General features: G+C 54.5%; 5 protein-coding genes across 5 annotated transcripts; 3 read left to right on the forward strand and 2 right to left on the reverse strand.

The window, feature by feature from the left end:
* Positions 1-204: 204 nt before the first annotated feature.
* Positions 205-3517, forward strand: PG998_007612 (Sec8 exocyst complex component-specific domain-containing protein; the record flags this gene model as incomplete). Its single annotated transcript, XM_066874428.1, has 2 exons — positions 205-2807; positions 2863-3517. 2 exons carry the CDS (start codon positions 205-207, stop codon positions 3515-3517), a joined length of 3258 nt encoding a protein of 1085 aa, XP_066730373.1.
* Positions 3518-7860: 4343 nt separating this feature from the next.
* Positions 7861-9634, forward strand: PG998_007613 (uncharacterized protein; the record flags this gene model as incomplete). The annotated part of the gene is made up of 3 exons (XM_066874429.1): positions 7861-7871; positions 7976-8028; positions 8103-9634. The coding sequence occupies 3 exons, from the start codon at positions 7861-7863 to the stop codon at positions 9632-9634; spliced, it is 1596 nt and encodes a 531-aa protein (XP_066730374.1).
* Positions 9635-10991: 1357 nt separating this feature from the next.
* On the forward strand, positions 10992-11620 carry PG998_007614 (Vacuolar protein sorting-associated protein 68; the record flags this gene model as incomplete). Its single annotated transcript, XM_066874430.1, has 2 exons — positions 10992-11084; positions 11198-11620. 2 exons carry the CDS (start codon positions 10992-10994, stop codon positions 11618-11620), a joined length of 516 nt encoding a protein of 171 aa, XP_066730375.1.
* An 888-nt stretch (positions 11621-12508) lies between these two features.
* Positions 12509-13231, reverse strand: PG998_007615 (uncharacterized protein; the record flags this gene model as incomplete). The annotated part of the gene is made up of 1 exon (XM_066874431.1): positions 12509-13231. The coding sequence occupies one exon, from the start codon at positions 13229-13231 to the stop codon at positions 12509-12511; it is 723 nt and encodes a 240-aa protein (XP_066730376.1).
* Positions 13232-13617: 386 nt separating this feature from the next.
* On the reverse strand, positions 13618-14892 carry PG998_007616 (uncharacterized protein; the record flags this gene model as incomplete). The annotated part of the gene is made up of 1 exon (XM_066874432.1): positions 13618-14892. The coding sequence occupies one exon, from the start codon at positions 14890-14892 to the stop codon at positions 13618-13620; it is 1275 nt and encodes a 424-aa protein (XP_066730377.1).
* Positions 14893-15106: the final 214 nt, after the last annotated feature.

Here is a 15106-nt window from a genome sequence, read left to right on the forward strand (position 1 = left end):
GATACACCCCCCATCCTGCACCGAACCTCGACACCGGATGGCAGTGAGAAGACTGGCTTCTTGTTCAACTCACCCGACGCGCATACCGACTACTTGATCCAACTGCCACCTGTATCGCGACTGGGATCCGACCCGCGATGCCACGTCATCCGCCGCAATAGCGCCTCAAGTCGACGATAACCTGGCCGGTGCATATGCATAATAATGGCGAACCGATATGGCGGCGGCGCATCATATCGCAATGGCGGCGTTAACGGCTACGGCTCCTATGGGAGGCAGGATCTGCCCCAGAACGGCGGCGGCGGCGGCGGCGAATACGATCAATTCGGCGAGGGTTATGGAAGCGACCGCTACGCTACCCCTCCGCAGCAGATGAACCCACGACGACCACCGCCCCTCGACTCGCCTCGGAATGGCGCTGGGGGTTACAGCGCCGCGAATACATCCTCGAGACTGCAACGCGCCCAGCAGTCGAGCGCTGAACGACAGATCTCCCATGTCCTCGAGCAAGTCAAGTTGGAATGGCCCGCCCTATGCGAGGACAACTGCATTCCGGCGTCGCTGGCACTGCAGCTTCTCGACACGAGCTCGGTTGGCAGGGCCCACGAGTATAGGAATTTCCAGAAGACCCATCAATACCTGCAAGATTCGCTGAAGGGAATCGTGCACGAGCACCATCAGGGCTTCAACAGTTCGATCGGTACCTTCCACAAGATCCAGGGCAGCATACAAGCCTCCCAGAAGCGCGTCCGCACCCTCAAGGAATCTCTCAACACCTCAAGAGCCAATCTCTGTTCCACCGACCCCGAGCTCAAGAAGATGTATAAAGCATCGCAGATGTATGACGAGGTGCTGCAGACCCTGAACGAGTTAGAGGACCTCAGGACAGTCCCAGACCAGCTCGAAGCACGTATATCCGAGAAAAGATTCCTGACGGCGGTTGAGGTTCTGCAGAACGCTCTGCGCAAGTTGAGGAAGCCCGAGCTGGACGATATCGGGGCGCTGAGCGACCTGAGGAGCTACCTGGCGAACCAAGAGACTGCCTTGATGGACATCTTGGTGGAGGAGCTACATGAGCATTTATATCTGAAATCACCCTACTGCCAAGAAAGATGGCAGAATCTTGCAAAGAAGCAAGATGGCTACAACGAGAGCTACGGCGACCAGGCTACCATTAACCCGTTTCATGTCGTACTTGATTCCCTTGATTTGCGGCATCCCGTCGTCGAGGATCCGGCAAAGAACCCGGAAGCCGACACCTTCTGGTACGTGAGTCTACTAGTGGAGGCTCTGAACAAACTTGGGAGGTTAGAAGTTGCCGTGGACAACCTAAAGCAGCGGTTGCCAGTTGAGCTGTTCACCATTGTCAACGAAACGATCAACGAGGTGGACCAGAGACACCCAAGCTCACTGCGCGGCGGCTCGTTGCAGCAAGAAGGTCTGCATATGTACGGTAGCCGTGAGACGCAGATGCGCGCTGATGTTATTTACGACTTGCTGTGGACGCTGTACGGCAAGTTTGAAGCCATTGCCGAGGGCCACCGAGTCTTCCATGAATCTATCAAAGCTCTTATCCGGCGAGAGGGTTCGGGCAACAATCCCGCTCTACTTGGCAGTTTCAAGGAGCTCTGGAACCTTTACCAAAACGAGATTCGCTCTCTTCTACATAACTATGTCACGACAGATGCCGACGTGTACCAGTACACCAACTCGCCGAATCTCGGCGGCTCTCTGAATGGCAACAAGGATGCTGGCAGAGACAATCTCTTCAAGTTCTCCGAGGCAGACTCCAAGTCGGTGGAGATGACGACCGAGTATGAAGCACTCGATGGCATCATCCGTGCTGCTGTTCCAGGTCTGACGTCCGGCGAACGAAAGAACAAAGATGCGGACAAGAAAGGTGGCAAAGAATCCAGGAGGAGCGCCATGCTGGGCGCCTACGAGAATAGGCAAGCTCCAGGGTCGTACAAGTCCTTGGTTGAGCCCAGCGTGTTCAACATGAGTTTGCTTCTGCCGCCAACTTTGGTCTTTCTGCAGCGGCTGAAGGTGATCGTGCCGCCTGGCTCTGACCTTGCAGCCAGCACCTTAACCTCGTTTCTCGACAATTTCTTGGTCAACGTATTCCAGCCTCAACTGGACGAGACTCTTGCCAAGCTTAGCGACAGTGTGTTTGCGGAGATCGACTCGTTCCAACAAGATGCCGATTGGACTGCGGTAGCCAGGCGGCCTGTATTCAAGGGCACCACGTCATTCTTCACCATTGTTACTGCGTTCTGTCGCATGCTGGGAACCATTCCTCACGACCAGGCCCTCAGCTCTCTGCTCATCAGCCAGATGATGAGGTACCATGAACGGTGCCAGACCTGGTTCAGATCGTTGGTTTCAAAGGCTCAAGAAGCAGCAGCAACTCCAGTCACATTACGCTACTCTGCCGAGCTCGCCACCACGAATGGAGATCTACAAGATACTATCAAGAAGTTATGGACCTCCGAAAACCTAGATCTTGAGCTGTTAGACAAGGAGGTCAACCTTCTTATCTTACACACGAATGAGCGCAAGCTGGAACCAAACGATGTCATCCAAGACCGTGACATCATTTCCTCGCTCTGTCTTCTATATACTAGTATGAAGTGGCTCGCAGTGAAAGTCGTGGCTCTGCGACACATTACCACCCACGAAACAGATTCATCTCGCCCCGCCATGCCCAAAACACAGAACCGACGATGGACACTCCTTAACGATCCCAATAAGGCGACAAGCGACCAAAGCGGTCCTGTGTCCTTGCCCATGACGCAGGATACCGTCCAGTAAGTTATAGATGGCGAAACTCGGCTTTTTATTCATAAACTAACCACCGTACAGGTCCTTTGACAAACTGGTATCGTCCTACGAAGAGCTCGCGGGATCTGTCCTTTTGACCCTCCACACCGAGATCCGCTGCCGTATCATCCATTCTCTTTCCATCTCAGTCTCGTCTACCACGGCGCCCTACGTGTTGCCGCCCGATCAGGAGATCAAGGAGCCAGACCAGGAAATCATCACTCTCAACTCCGAACTCGTTGCCTACGACGAAACGGTGGTCCGCTTCCTACGGGACACCGAGATTGCATTCGTGCGCACGGGGCTCGGCCGCCTGGTCAACGCTTACCTCGTCTCAAACGCGCTCGTGACGCAGCCCATGAACACGAGGGGGTGCGAACGCATCCAGCTCAACATCCTGGTGCTGCAGCAGAACCTCAAGAACATCGAGGCCGGGGTCGACCTCGCGCGCGCCGCCAACTACTTCTCGTTGTTCACGGCAGGGCCCGACGGCATCGTGGGGAAGGCCAGGAAGGACGCCGCCGAGCAAGGCGGCGTGCCGGAGAGCGAAAAGTTCAGCTACGACGAGCTCAAGGCCATGATGGAGCTGTGCTACAGCGAGCAACTGGCCCACGCGGAGCGCGGCATCGCGGCTGCGGCGAAGAGGCAGATGGGCGAGAAGGTTCTGGCGCTTAGCGAGTATATGTGGCAGAGTTAGTTTTTGTTTCCCAGTAGCAAGCATGACAATTCACGTCTAGCGAGTATTTGGTTAGCCCTTATGGTAAGCTTTCTTCTGCCGTCGAGGCTATTTAGACATGCGAAAGCGGCTATATACACGAAAAGTGTTGATGGGGCTTGGCGAGAGGGGCATTGGAGGACTTTTTATATGCGATCGAACGTTATATCTAGACATATTTCTTGGGTTCGGAGAAGGCGATGAACAAACAACACCTCTACAGAACACACACTTGTTAACTCAAGCCTTTATGGGAGTTGTGCCTAAGTCGAAGTTGATGCAGTGAATCTAATGCAGAGATACACGGATTGTAGCTGTACCCTCTAACGAAGTAAGGATGAACGTTATATTAACATAAGTTAGCATGCTAGTTGGACGCCTGTGTAACGTCAATATCGTGAACCCCGTCTCTCCCAGCCTTATTTTACTTTCCTCCCCCGCCTCCAAGGTTCAACGTCAAGCGCTTGCAGAGCTGCATTGGCGTGAAACATCCTTGTACGGCTCAGCGCATGCAGCCACCACGCGAGCGAAGCTGGATGACGTTGAACTGAAGAGTGGCAAAGGAAGGCGACGGGAGGGGGCGCAGTTCCGCTGGGGGACGGTAGATGCAACAACAACTCAACTGATTTCTAGTTAGGGCGAATAGGCGAAGCGAGTTAACTGCCGGCCGGACATGATGTCTATCCTGATCTCGGGTCGTGGCACACAAAAGAACGTCATCATCTCTCCAATGGACTGGTGGGTGTGTTTCAGCTTGTGTGGTTCACGCCATCAGCCGGTACTTGTATGCAAACCGCTGGGTATAGCTACAAATTGTGCGCCCTATATGATACTGCACTATTGAAAATTACGTAGGTAGATCAGACATGGCAGGGTCAGGCCGGGGAGGGGTTGGCAAGTTGGGGAAAGTCATCATGTAAGAGGAATGATGCCGACATGCCCAACGCCGTTGGTGGTTGGCGCTCCCAGCGGAAGCCGAAGCTGTGGCGTTTTGAGAGGCGTTATGCAGTAAGCAGCCCGGGGGGGGAGAAAACGTTATCTACATGTATCTATCTATAATATCCATAGCCTTTGTGGTCGCATTCTGTGCCTCTTGGATGGGGGTTCATCTTCGCTGCGCGTGGCGAGCGTTTACTAGCCAGAATCGTATATCCAATCGTCAGCAGGTAGACCAGTTTATGGGATAGACTCGCTTATTGCTAATGTAAGTCTCGTCTGTAGACCTGTTTCCTGTGTATGCAACATGCCGTATGCGTCTTACACCAGCAATCAGGGTCGTCGGTTCTCTGACCAAAGGTTGAGCGGTGGGTGGTTGATGGTGAATGGTGATCGTCTTACCTGCATTCGCGATGTGGCGGTGCGCGATTTTAGAAACAAAACGGGGACAAGTGAGATGCCAGGGGTATTTCTCTCTCTCTCGGCATACGGAGGAAATAGGTAGTAGATACTCCGCAGTCGTCTGGTATGTATGTAGTACTGCGTCTCCCCAGGCATAGCGCTAAGAATGGATCCCGTCTCCCTTCTAGACTCGGTCAGATTGGAGTTGAAGCTGAGAAAGGCTCCGGTTTACCAGTGAAATCTTTTTAAGCAAAAGGGGAGCATTTCCAATTATAGACCTGGCTTGTCTTGCTATCTGCCTGGCTGTCCACTTGCTCTATGTACAGTGTATAGGTATGCATTTGGACTATTCTTCTGTGCCTACATGTACAGGCGTAGGCGATAGGCTGGTCGGGTTTGATGGCGAGTTCTTATATCCGTCGATCCGACCTAGCCACGCTCTAGTCCACGCTGTATAGTAGGCGGACCCAGAACTATGCCAGGACCAATGCTGTTGCGATCAGGATAGTAGTGCCAGCGGCTTCTGACAAGTCAGGTACTGATGCGTAGGCGCAAAACCATTGCATTGTGTCTGCCACTGGCAGAGTGGCTGACGAGATGAAACTGCGAAACCACGGATGCGAATGGTTTGCTACGGGGTATCGTTGCTAGTGGCCCAACGGCTCCTCAACTGAGGCGCATAAGTCTCTCGTCAATGGGATGATTGAAGTGGGGAGGGGAGCCGCAGGGCAAGGCAGGATGGTTGTGGCGGTTAAAAGGGGTGCAGACATTGGCGAGAAAGAGTTCTAGTTGTTCGTTCGATTGGGATTGGGATTGGGTTGGATCGACTAGCACCAGCACGTGCGACCGCAGCACATGCAGGATCTAGCCGGCGTCCAAAGCAGGATTTGAAGTGTTTGAGGATAGAAGAGGTGCATGCTGGTAGCCGGTTAGCCATCACATCATATCAAGAGGACTGGTAGTTTCGGTGAGTGAGTCTGATATCCAAGTACACAGTCACCGAGACGACCAGTCTCCAACCCCCCCAAAAGGAGTATTGGGCATGGCGGTCAAGAAGGGCGGGGAGGAGTTATTCCAAACATCCCCGTAATTGTTGTAATTGTAGGTAGAAGATGAGATGTGGAGTTCCACATGCGTCGACCGCATGCACGATGAGATGAATCGACTGTACATGTGAACTTGTATGCAGTTTTGCCAATGTACGGCGGCAGTGTATTTCCAGAGTACGGAGCTTGGTGCTTGGAGTACGGATGCCGTTTGAGAAGGGCACTCTCCAAATGCCATGGTAGTGACCAAGATCAGGGTCCATTTCCAACTTAAAATGAACAACATCAAGATAACGGCGCTGATCTGATGGGTGGATAAAGGGATGAGCCGCGCTCTACGCTCTATTCACGACAGGGCGCGGGAATAATTGCCATCTAGGCACGTCCTCGGCTAATAAGCAGCAGAAGGATGCAAAGAGGATGTACGTATATAAGAATCATGTCGGCGCGCACAACCCCGTGACCTGACGGGATAAGGTTCAAAGCCAATCAACAATCGCTAGGCCTTGCCTTGCATGCCTTGCATCCAGTTGCACCCAGTAGCCAGTTGCATCCAGGGGCGCCCGGCTTGCTGGCCACCTCCCGCAATGCGTTTTTGTGGCCATTTCATGCAAAATGCAAACAGATCTTGATTAACGGTGAACCCCTCCTATGCTGTCTTGTCTTCTTACGAGAAGTGACGTTCGGTGGTGCATCCTACTTCATGGCCGCTAAAATCTGTCACATGCCATGGGTAGAGGCATCAATGATCCATGATCATCAATATTGACGAAGAAAAGAAACATGACCCCCTTCGCCATGTACGTATAAGAGCGACCACCAGTCGACGCACGTCCGGCCACTGGTCACTGGGGCTCATCTCGCGGCAAGCAAGCGAGTGAATGCGTGGAAGGGTTGCTGGTGGGGAAGACAAGTTAATGCCTTTCGACTTTAATTACCGGGGGATTCATCGTGCACTGCAGTGACAAAGAAGCTAATTCACTTCTCGGTACCCTTCTCTCAATCCTTTTCCACGCCAAACAAAGATTCCCTTCCACGCCATTGATCCTGCTGACCCCGTATCTCAAGGTCTTGGAATCCGTTTCTTCATTATTGCCCGAGGGCCAACACAGCAGCCGGGTCATTCGTTCGATTTGCAAGCGGCCCGAAATTAGCCAAACACCTGCAGGCCACAGACGCTGGCGAACTTATTCTTATTGCAGGTCAAAGGTGCCAGGCATTTGTGAAGCACCCACACCCGGACTAGACCAGGGGGGTGGCCCTTATTAGGTACCTTGCACCTAACCTACTAACCTAAGTGCTAAGCGTCCAGCAAGCCAGTTGTTGAGATCCGCCCGTACACCTTGCCTGCTAAGGCCGCAGAAAAGTACTTCGCCATCCTACCCTACCACCCTACCACCCTACCACCCTACCGCCAACCCGCTACCTCCCTACTAAAAGGTCCTCACTCCTTACACCTTGATCGAACTTGCACCCCCCGTTCGCCCAGCCTGAGCCAGTCCAGTTGTACAAAAACACCCCCTTTCTCAACCCGTGGCGCAGGCACCTCCAAAACTTATTATTGGCATTTTCGGCGACTCCTGTCCAGTCCTTCCGTTCATTCGTTCACTCATTCGTGTTCGACCACCACCACCGCGTCTCGTCTCGGCCAAGCAAGCTTCCTGTCAATCGTTTCCCCTCCCCCAGCTTCCCAGCACGCAGGCACTACCGTCGCCAGATATTCTTTGTTTGCTACTCGCTGCAAACTGCTATTCCACTACGCCTTCTTTTGACTATCCCAAGTTGCGCCAAGGTTCAGTTTCCCGCGAAGCTAATTGTAATCATACCATCACCATCAACTTCCCGCTCCCGCTGCCGTCCCGGGCGCTGAAGAAACCGGTTTTTTCAAACTCACCAACTCCCTAATACCAACCTGTCTGGACACAAAGCAGCCTCGCCAGCATGGCCAACACGTAAGTCGGACAGAGGCAGCCATGGCGAGAATCGAAAGCGGGCGCAGAGCGGAAGCGATTGGCTACGTTGAGCATTTTGAAGGCATCGCTAACCTTTCATCTAGAATCGGAGGGACCTTCCGGTCGTTCTGGCATACAATGACCAGTTATGATCGCCGTAAGTTCCTTCCCCATAGACACCCAAGTCGATGAAGGCGGTGTGTTTTCATTTGCTGACAGTCCAATCTACAGACTCATCCTACGACTCCCCTTACCGATCTGGCCGACATGTCCCTTTGAACAGACAAAGCACTCTTACATCCGTCGCTACAGCCGCCACAGAGTCCCGTGCCGACATCACCTACATTGACGAAACCGGTCGATTGGCTGGCCATGACGGTACTGCTTACTTGGGAGCGCCTGCACCATCTCCCGTCTCCCTCACGAGCCCTGGCCCGAGCGGCCCTTACTCTCCGGGACTCCGGTCGTTCAGCGCAAAGAATACGGGAGATGACGGTTTCGAAACAATCAGCAGCCCTGGCGAAATTCCCATGCAGTCCTTTGCCGACGGTATGCCTCCGGCACCTCCTGTCCTCCACACGTGGAAGCGGATAGACAACTGGGCTGAGGAGAATTACCCCGAACTCTGGGATCAGCTTTGCGAAGGTTGCACCAACAATGACATTAACGAATTGGAGCATCAGCTCGACTGCTCGTTACCGCAGGATATCCGAGACTCTCTGTCCGTCCACGACGGCCAGGAAAGAGGTGGTTTACCCACAGGCATCATTTTCGGCTCTATGCTGTTGGATTGCGAGGAGATCGTCCAGGAATGGGACCAGTGGCGCAAGGTGAATCACGAGTTCCTGCTCGAAACCCAGGTCGTTAAACCGGCCATGCCTTCCAAGGCTTTCGGCGGTAGCAGCGGCCAGGCCTCATCTTCCAGATCATCGCCCGCTGGCTCCCAGACCTCCAACTGGAAACAAGACCTCCTTGCCAAGCAGGACTCGGTTCCTCCTGGCGCAGTCCAGCGCGCCTATGCTCACCAGGCTTGGATTCCCTTGGTGCGAGACTGGGGTGGCAACAACTTGGCCGTCGATCTTGCTCCGGGCCCTACCGGAACTTGGGGACAGATCATTCTCTTTGGTCGTGACTACGACATCAAATATGTTGTTGCGAAGTCGTGGGGACACTTTATGGCAGTGGTAGCCGACGATATGAACAGCGGCAAGTGGTTTGTCGACGAGGACACCCAAGAGCTTAAGCTGCGGGAATTTAAGGCCACCCGCGTCGAGCCCTCCTACTTCGATATTCTCCGCTGGAGAATGGACCAGAAGCATGGTCGCACTGCCAAGGCTGCCGCCAAGAGGAGATCCATGGCTCCCGGTGGAATGCCTTCACCCGGTGCTTCTCCCTACGCTAGCCCAGCCGATGCCCCCAATGGCGAATCCCGCGGCCGGTCTCTTCAGAGACTGAGCAGCCCGTCACCCTTGACAAGTCCCATTCGTCCAGGCTACAACGCAAGTCCTCTGGCCCAAGTCACCGAGGAGGGCGGCTCTTCCGCGCTTCCGGACAAGCTCACTACGAACGGCATCCCAGCCAACAAACTCGTCGAGGTTGAGACCCCACGGCCCGGGGATGAAGCAAAGGTGCCGGAACTCCCCAGCGTCGAGGGATCACCTAAGGGCAAGGAAAACCCATCACCGAAAGCCGAGACTCCTACTGCTGTGAATGGCAAGGTCTCGGGCGAGATTGAAGAAGGGATGAAGACAATTGAGATCTGATACCAATGCGCGGCTACAGTCAGCTTTTAACCGAGCTTGAAATTTCTACAGCACGCGTTCCTGGTGTTGGTAACGGTTCTCCGTAAGTCGTATCGCTTGCCTTGTTGATTCCCTTTCGAAGAGCGGATGACATATACTGGAACGGCCTACGACTATTCAACTGCAGCATGTCTACCTCGGATCGTTCCGAAGACTACTTTTGGAGATTAAGAACAGCCAGCACTAGGCCAGCAACTCGATACTTGGAGTCACCCAACTGCCAGTAACGCCTATTGGTGTGCTTTCTCAACCGGAAACGGCTCGGCCATACTGTTGTATTGATACCTCCGTTTTGCGCCTTCTTCAACATTTTACTATGAATTATATGTGCCGGTTTTTTGTCTTCAGCCGTCTCGGGATACTTTAGATAAGTATCCTTTTGGGGGGATGAGGATATGAAGCAGCGAAGTTTTACGAGCCATGACATCCTGTGCTCTGCATGTATCACAAGGCGATGATTTTGGAACAAGACCAGAAAGATGAGGCCGTCCTGGTCACGCGACTGGCGTTTATGGAGTGCTGGATTTTCCGCATAGGCGTTGAGGGGGCGGCACGCAATCTCGGCATACCACGAGACAGTGAGTGTAGTATGATCAAGGTGGTTTGCATCGCGGAATCTCCAACAGGGATGCGCGGTGGGCTTCGCGGCCATTAATAGAGTACCCATCTTGTCCAAATCCTACATTTTAACATAACCCGAACATGGCCTTGATTTTGCCGCATCGGTCTGTGTGTGCTTGATGCAGTGTCTACGTCTACTGTTCATCCCATGCTGCTGGCTGAGAGCACTGGCCTGGATTCCAACGTCTCACGGGCACTACCAGGATACGTGGGAATGTCAAGAGGATGGGTGGAGGATCACGAGGCGGAACCCTGTTTGTTCGGTTAGGATCGAGGTTATCGTTTATGTAGAAGGCGCTTTGCTGACGAGGGCGTTCAACTACAGAGTCGATTGATTGTTGACAGCGGAATGGGGAAGAGAGGGTTGTTGAGAAAGTATGCGCAAGGCCAGAAATAGCAGCGAATTGATTGACGGATTGATGCATCCTGTAACTGTAACAAGGCACGTGATGGTTGGTCCGCCAGCCATTTCTGGTCTCCAATCTGCAGAGGCGCTATGACCCGCTCGCGTTCGTCATCCAGCCCGAGGCCTGGGGAGCTTCAGCCTAGCTGTCGGGTCTTTCGACATTTGCGCGTCCAACAACTGCGGCTTCACCACCAACAACGGCCTATTCACACCACACCGACTGCAACTAGGATTTGTCCGAATAACCTTTTCCTCTTCCCGACAAGCCCGACAAGCCCGACAAGCCCGACCATGGAGGAGGATCGCCTGTGGAAGTTCAGCAAGCCGCAGTGGATGAACAGCGCCTGGGTTCGCAACGCAGGTGTCTATAGCGCTGGCGCTCTGGTATGGGCTTTCCCTGTTGCCCCTTTCACGTTGGCCGAACAAGCCAGCGCCATCCGTCCCTGTTATCTGAGAGTCATTGTTCGCTAACTAGCTGCTTGTCTTTCTCGCTCCAGTTCTCCCTCGCCTTCTACGTCCTCCTCGATGCTGCCGTCTGGTCCAAGTCCCAACAGAACGGCTCCGACGTCCACGTGACCTTCATCGACTGGTTGCCGCTCATCTTCAGCTCGCTGGGCATGCTCATTATCAACAGCGTCGAGAAGGCGCGTCTGTCGGCCGACTCCTTTTCCTACAGCGGCAGCGGCGTCGCCTGGAAGGCCCGCGTCGTCCTCTTTCTCGGCTTCGCATCTCTCGCTGGCGGCATGGCCGGCGGCGTCACCGTCTTCGTCCTCAAATTCGTCGTGCCCCAGGTCCAGTGGCCCGCCCTTACCATGGGCGTCGAGAACGTCGTCGCCAACGGGCTGGTCGGCTTGAGCAGCGTCGTGCTTTGGCTCAGCCAGAACATGGAGGACGAATACTCGTACAACCTGGCGCTATAGCATCTCCCAGGACCGCAGTAATGCAGTTTGGAAACAGGGTCGTCTGATTTCAAGACCTCGGCCGGTAGACTAGGAGGAGGCTTGAATATAAAGTCCGGACAGTACGATATACCCCGTGGCTGGTGGAAGAGGATGGGGGCTGAGGTCGCAAGGACTCGGCATCTTCATGTATAATATGGCACAGCACATGGAGCGGCGTTTGCTGATATGGCGACCCGGCGCCAGAATGGAGAAACCTCTTTTACTTTGTTCATCCTGCTCGGCCCAACTTGACCGTGTGATCTACATGTGCCTTGTTGCACCAATACCGGAAGACCCGTACTCTTAGTACTCTACTGATTACCTTGAGATTCATAGTCGACAGATCTATCCGGTCTACTAGGTATAGCTGCTGCATATACGTAGCGTGTAGCAACCCTTTTTAACACCAGTCTGGATATAACCATCCGTTCCTCTGTTCACTCCAGCTTACTGGCGCGACTGGCCCGATATAGCTGTAGGGAACCTGTCCCTCGGCCCAGTTGGGTACATACTGCTGTGGTACGGGGAGAAGCACGTTGGGCCTGCCCAAGGTGTATATGCCTGGCTCGCCTTGAGCCAGCATCAGATCGCTCACTGTGATGCCGGTAGTAAGTACGAGTCTCCATTATAACATAGGCATCATCAAACTGGGGTGGCAGGTGAGGTCGTCCAGAGCTGTAGTCAAAGGGGAGAGTACTGTAAGCGAGGGAGACTTACTGAAATGCTTTCCTCCGACACACCGATAACCTGGGTCTACCAGTAGGCAAAACAGACACATCCAACGATCAGCCGCAAGAACAACCGAAGTCGAGTTTGGGAGCGAAAGGAGGTACAAGGGAAGAGAGAAAAAGGAGGGGGATGGGACGACTAGGGCACGAATAACTTACGCGTGTCGTGGCGTGTCCAGGCGAAATTGGCAGGACAAGGCGCAAACTCGTCGGCCTTCCGCTTGGCCCACCGGTCCTGCCTGCGCCGCTCTTCAGCACCGAGCGTCGCGTAGTTGGCCTGCCGCGTCGCCGCTTCGATGTCGGCGGCCGACGTCCATTTGGAGGCGATGGGCACCCCGCTCGCCGTCGGGATTATGGTCGGGGCGGCCGTGGGATCCACGCCGGGTGCCGTCTGCGGCGGGGGAATCTCCGTGCCGCAGCGGGCTAGCAAGGTGCTGGTGGATGGCTGCGAGGGGGTCTGGGCCAGCGTGGAAGCGCCGCCCATGGATTCCGGGTAGCGCGAACCGGCTCCTGCTGCTGTGGGTGGATGCATGGTGGGTGCTCGCGAGGCTGCTACGGTCGGGGCTCGTGGAGAGGAAGAGGTCGGGGCACGGCTTGGGGCATGGCTCGGGTCGGCTCGGTTGTCTGTGGGCGCAGACGTCTTCAGGTCAAGGCCTCGGGAAGACGGAACGAGGGTGGACGGATTCGGGGAAGCGTCAATACTTCCGACAACCTCGGCGATCGAAGCCACCGACGGCTTTTCGTAGTTTGGAGACCGCGGGGGTGCGCTTGTCTCGGCCAGGGACAATGGCGATTGAGAAGGAGCCCTAGACGGGGTCTGGGAAGGGGCCTTGCTGGGCGCTGTACTGGGGGCTCTAGACATTCTGGTTCTGGGGTGACGGATGCTATCGTGTAGCCTTTGATGTATTATATTTTGGTTGGTTTTGGGATATCTGTTGATTCCGGGACACGGGGGAAAGACCGCCAAGGGGTATTTATACCGAGATACCACGAAAGTTGGAATAGCAAGCATTATCGAATCGTTATACTCCACGACCGAGGTGTAAGGTGTATATGAGTACTGATATTGACTCCTCATCATTCAAGCGATTGCATTGGAACCGGAACCAAGAACACCACTTTGAGTAAAGTGATATCATAATGTGCCATCACACAGTGTTGGGCAAGAAGTCTATATGGTCTAGTCAGATATCAGATATATAATACAAGTCCTCGTGGGTAAAAGTGTCTGGGCAAGTGCATGGCGCATTACATCTTCAGGACAAGCCAGTCATCCGTCATCCCCTTGCTTTGCTGCTTGATGGTACCCAACACACCCGACACTGAACCTTGCAGCTCCCTGGCTCCAGCCCACCGTTTGGAGCCGGCGAAAGCCTCTATAAACCCGTCAGGGCCTGAAACGGCCACTATTTTACGCCCTGCCCTTGCTTGATCGCAGGTGCAGGCAGCCCCCATCGCCTGTCTGTCATCCTCGTCTGTCGACACAGCTAGTAGCTTGTCAGAGTGCCAGCGGCAGGCCTTCTCCACGAGTTGACGTGTCGATGTTGTTTTGATTGTACCGTTGCTACGCAATGCAGCCTCTACCTCCTTGATGCCGATGAAATTTCTCTCCTCATCAACAAAGTAGTCGATGTTGAAGTGGTCGCCATGCGTGCGCTTCATTTCCTGGATCTGACGCGACAATACCGACTGCGTCTCGTGTTCTGCTTCTTGCTTGCCCCTGAATTCCCCCCGAGCAACACAGTCAGCACTTCTCCTATTCGCCCAAAGAATCCGTATGGAGGGCTTGGCGTTATCGGAGGCGTTGTTACTGTTCGTACAGAGCAGCTTGTGCGCCATTTGCAGAGCTGGGGCAATACCAGTACCGCCGGCGAGGAACACAACGTCGCTGGCGTCTCCCAGCCGTTTGGGCGCATCGAACCCGTGATGCGGACCTCTCAGCCAGACTTGGTCGCCGACGTTCATCCTGGACAGGTAGTTGGACATTTCGCCGCTTTGCATTTTCCGGACAAGAAAGCGCAGCTGCCCGTCGGTACCATCCTCGCCTCCCAAGGGCGGCAAAGGGGTGTAATGACGCGCAATCTGGAGCTGCGGCTGCTTGAACTCGACCGACCACTGGCCGTGCTCCCAGGCCGCCTTCAACTTGGGCGAGTTCTTGGCCAGCTCGCCAGCCTGGCCACGTATGGTCAAGATGAAGGCGGTGGGTGAGACGGGCTCGTTGGAGACGACGTCAAAGGCAGTGAACCTGGTGTCGTTGAGGCTCTCATCCTTGCTTCCCGACGCCAATGCATACCATGCGGTCGCGAGGACTGTGGCAGCGCCAAGAGAAAGCCCGAGAAGCCTGGGGCGGCTCTTGGTCTTTGGCTTGGGGCCTGCAGACGTTGACAGCGTCGTCCTCTGCACCGGCTGCAAAGAAATCGGGCATGGGGTTTTGCGTGGACGCAAGGGTCGGGGCTGGCGTGGATGTGCGGCTTGGGCCGACAGATGCGAGAGGCACCTCGTGCAATTCCGAACGCCTCCCATGTCTGTTTGCGGTGCCGGTGCAGGTGCAGGTGGCATGCAAATATGCAACTGTCATGTATACATGATCACATTCGGATTCGGCGCTATGTGCGGGTCCGAGGCTGCTCTTATCGGCCAATCGCCCTTGCTCGGATTTAAACCAAACAGCAGCAGTCGCATCGAGTTCGTTTGTTTCTTCTTGGCCACCCACTAGTAAACACTTGTTTGCGCGAAA

Source organism: Apiospora kogelbergensis, assembly GCF_038363985.1.
Source record: "Apiospora kogelbergensis strain CBS 113332 chromosome Unknown utg000005l_segment0_segment0, whole genome shotgun sequence".
NCBI lineage: Eukaryota > Fungi > Ascomycota > Sordariomycetes > Amphisphaeriales > Apiosporaceae > Apiospora > Apiospora kogelbergensis.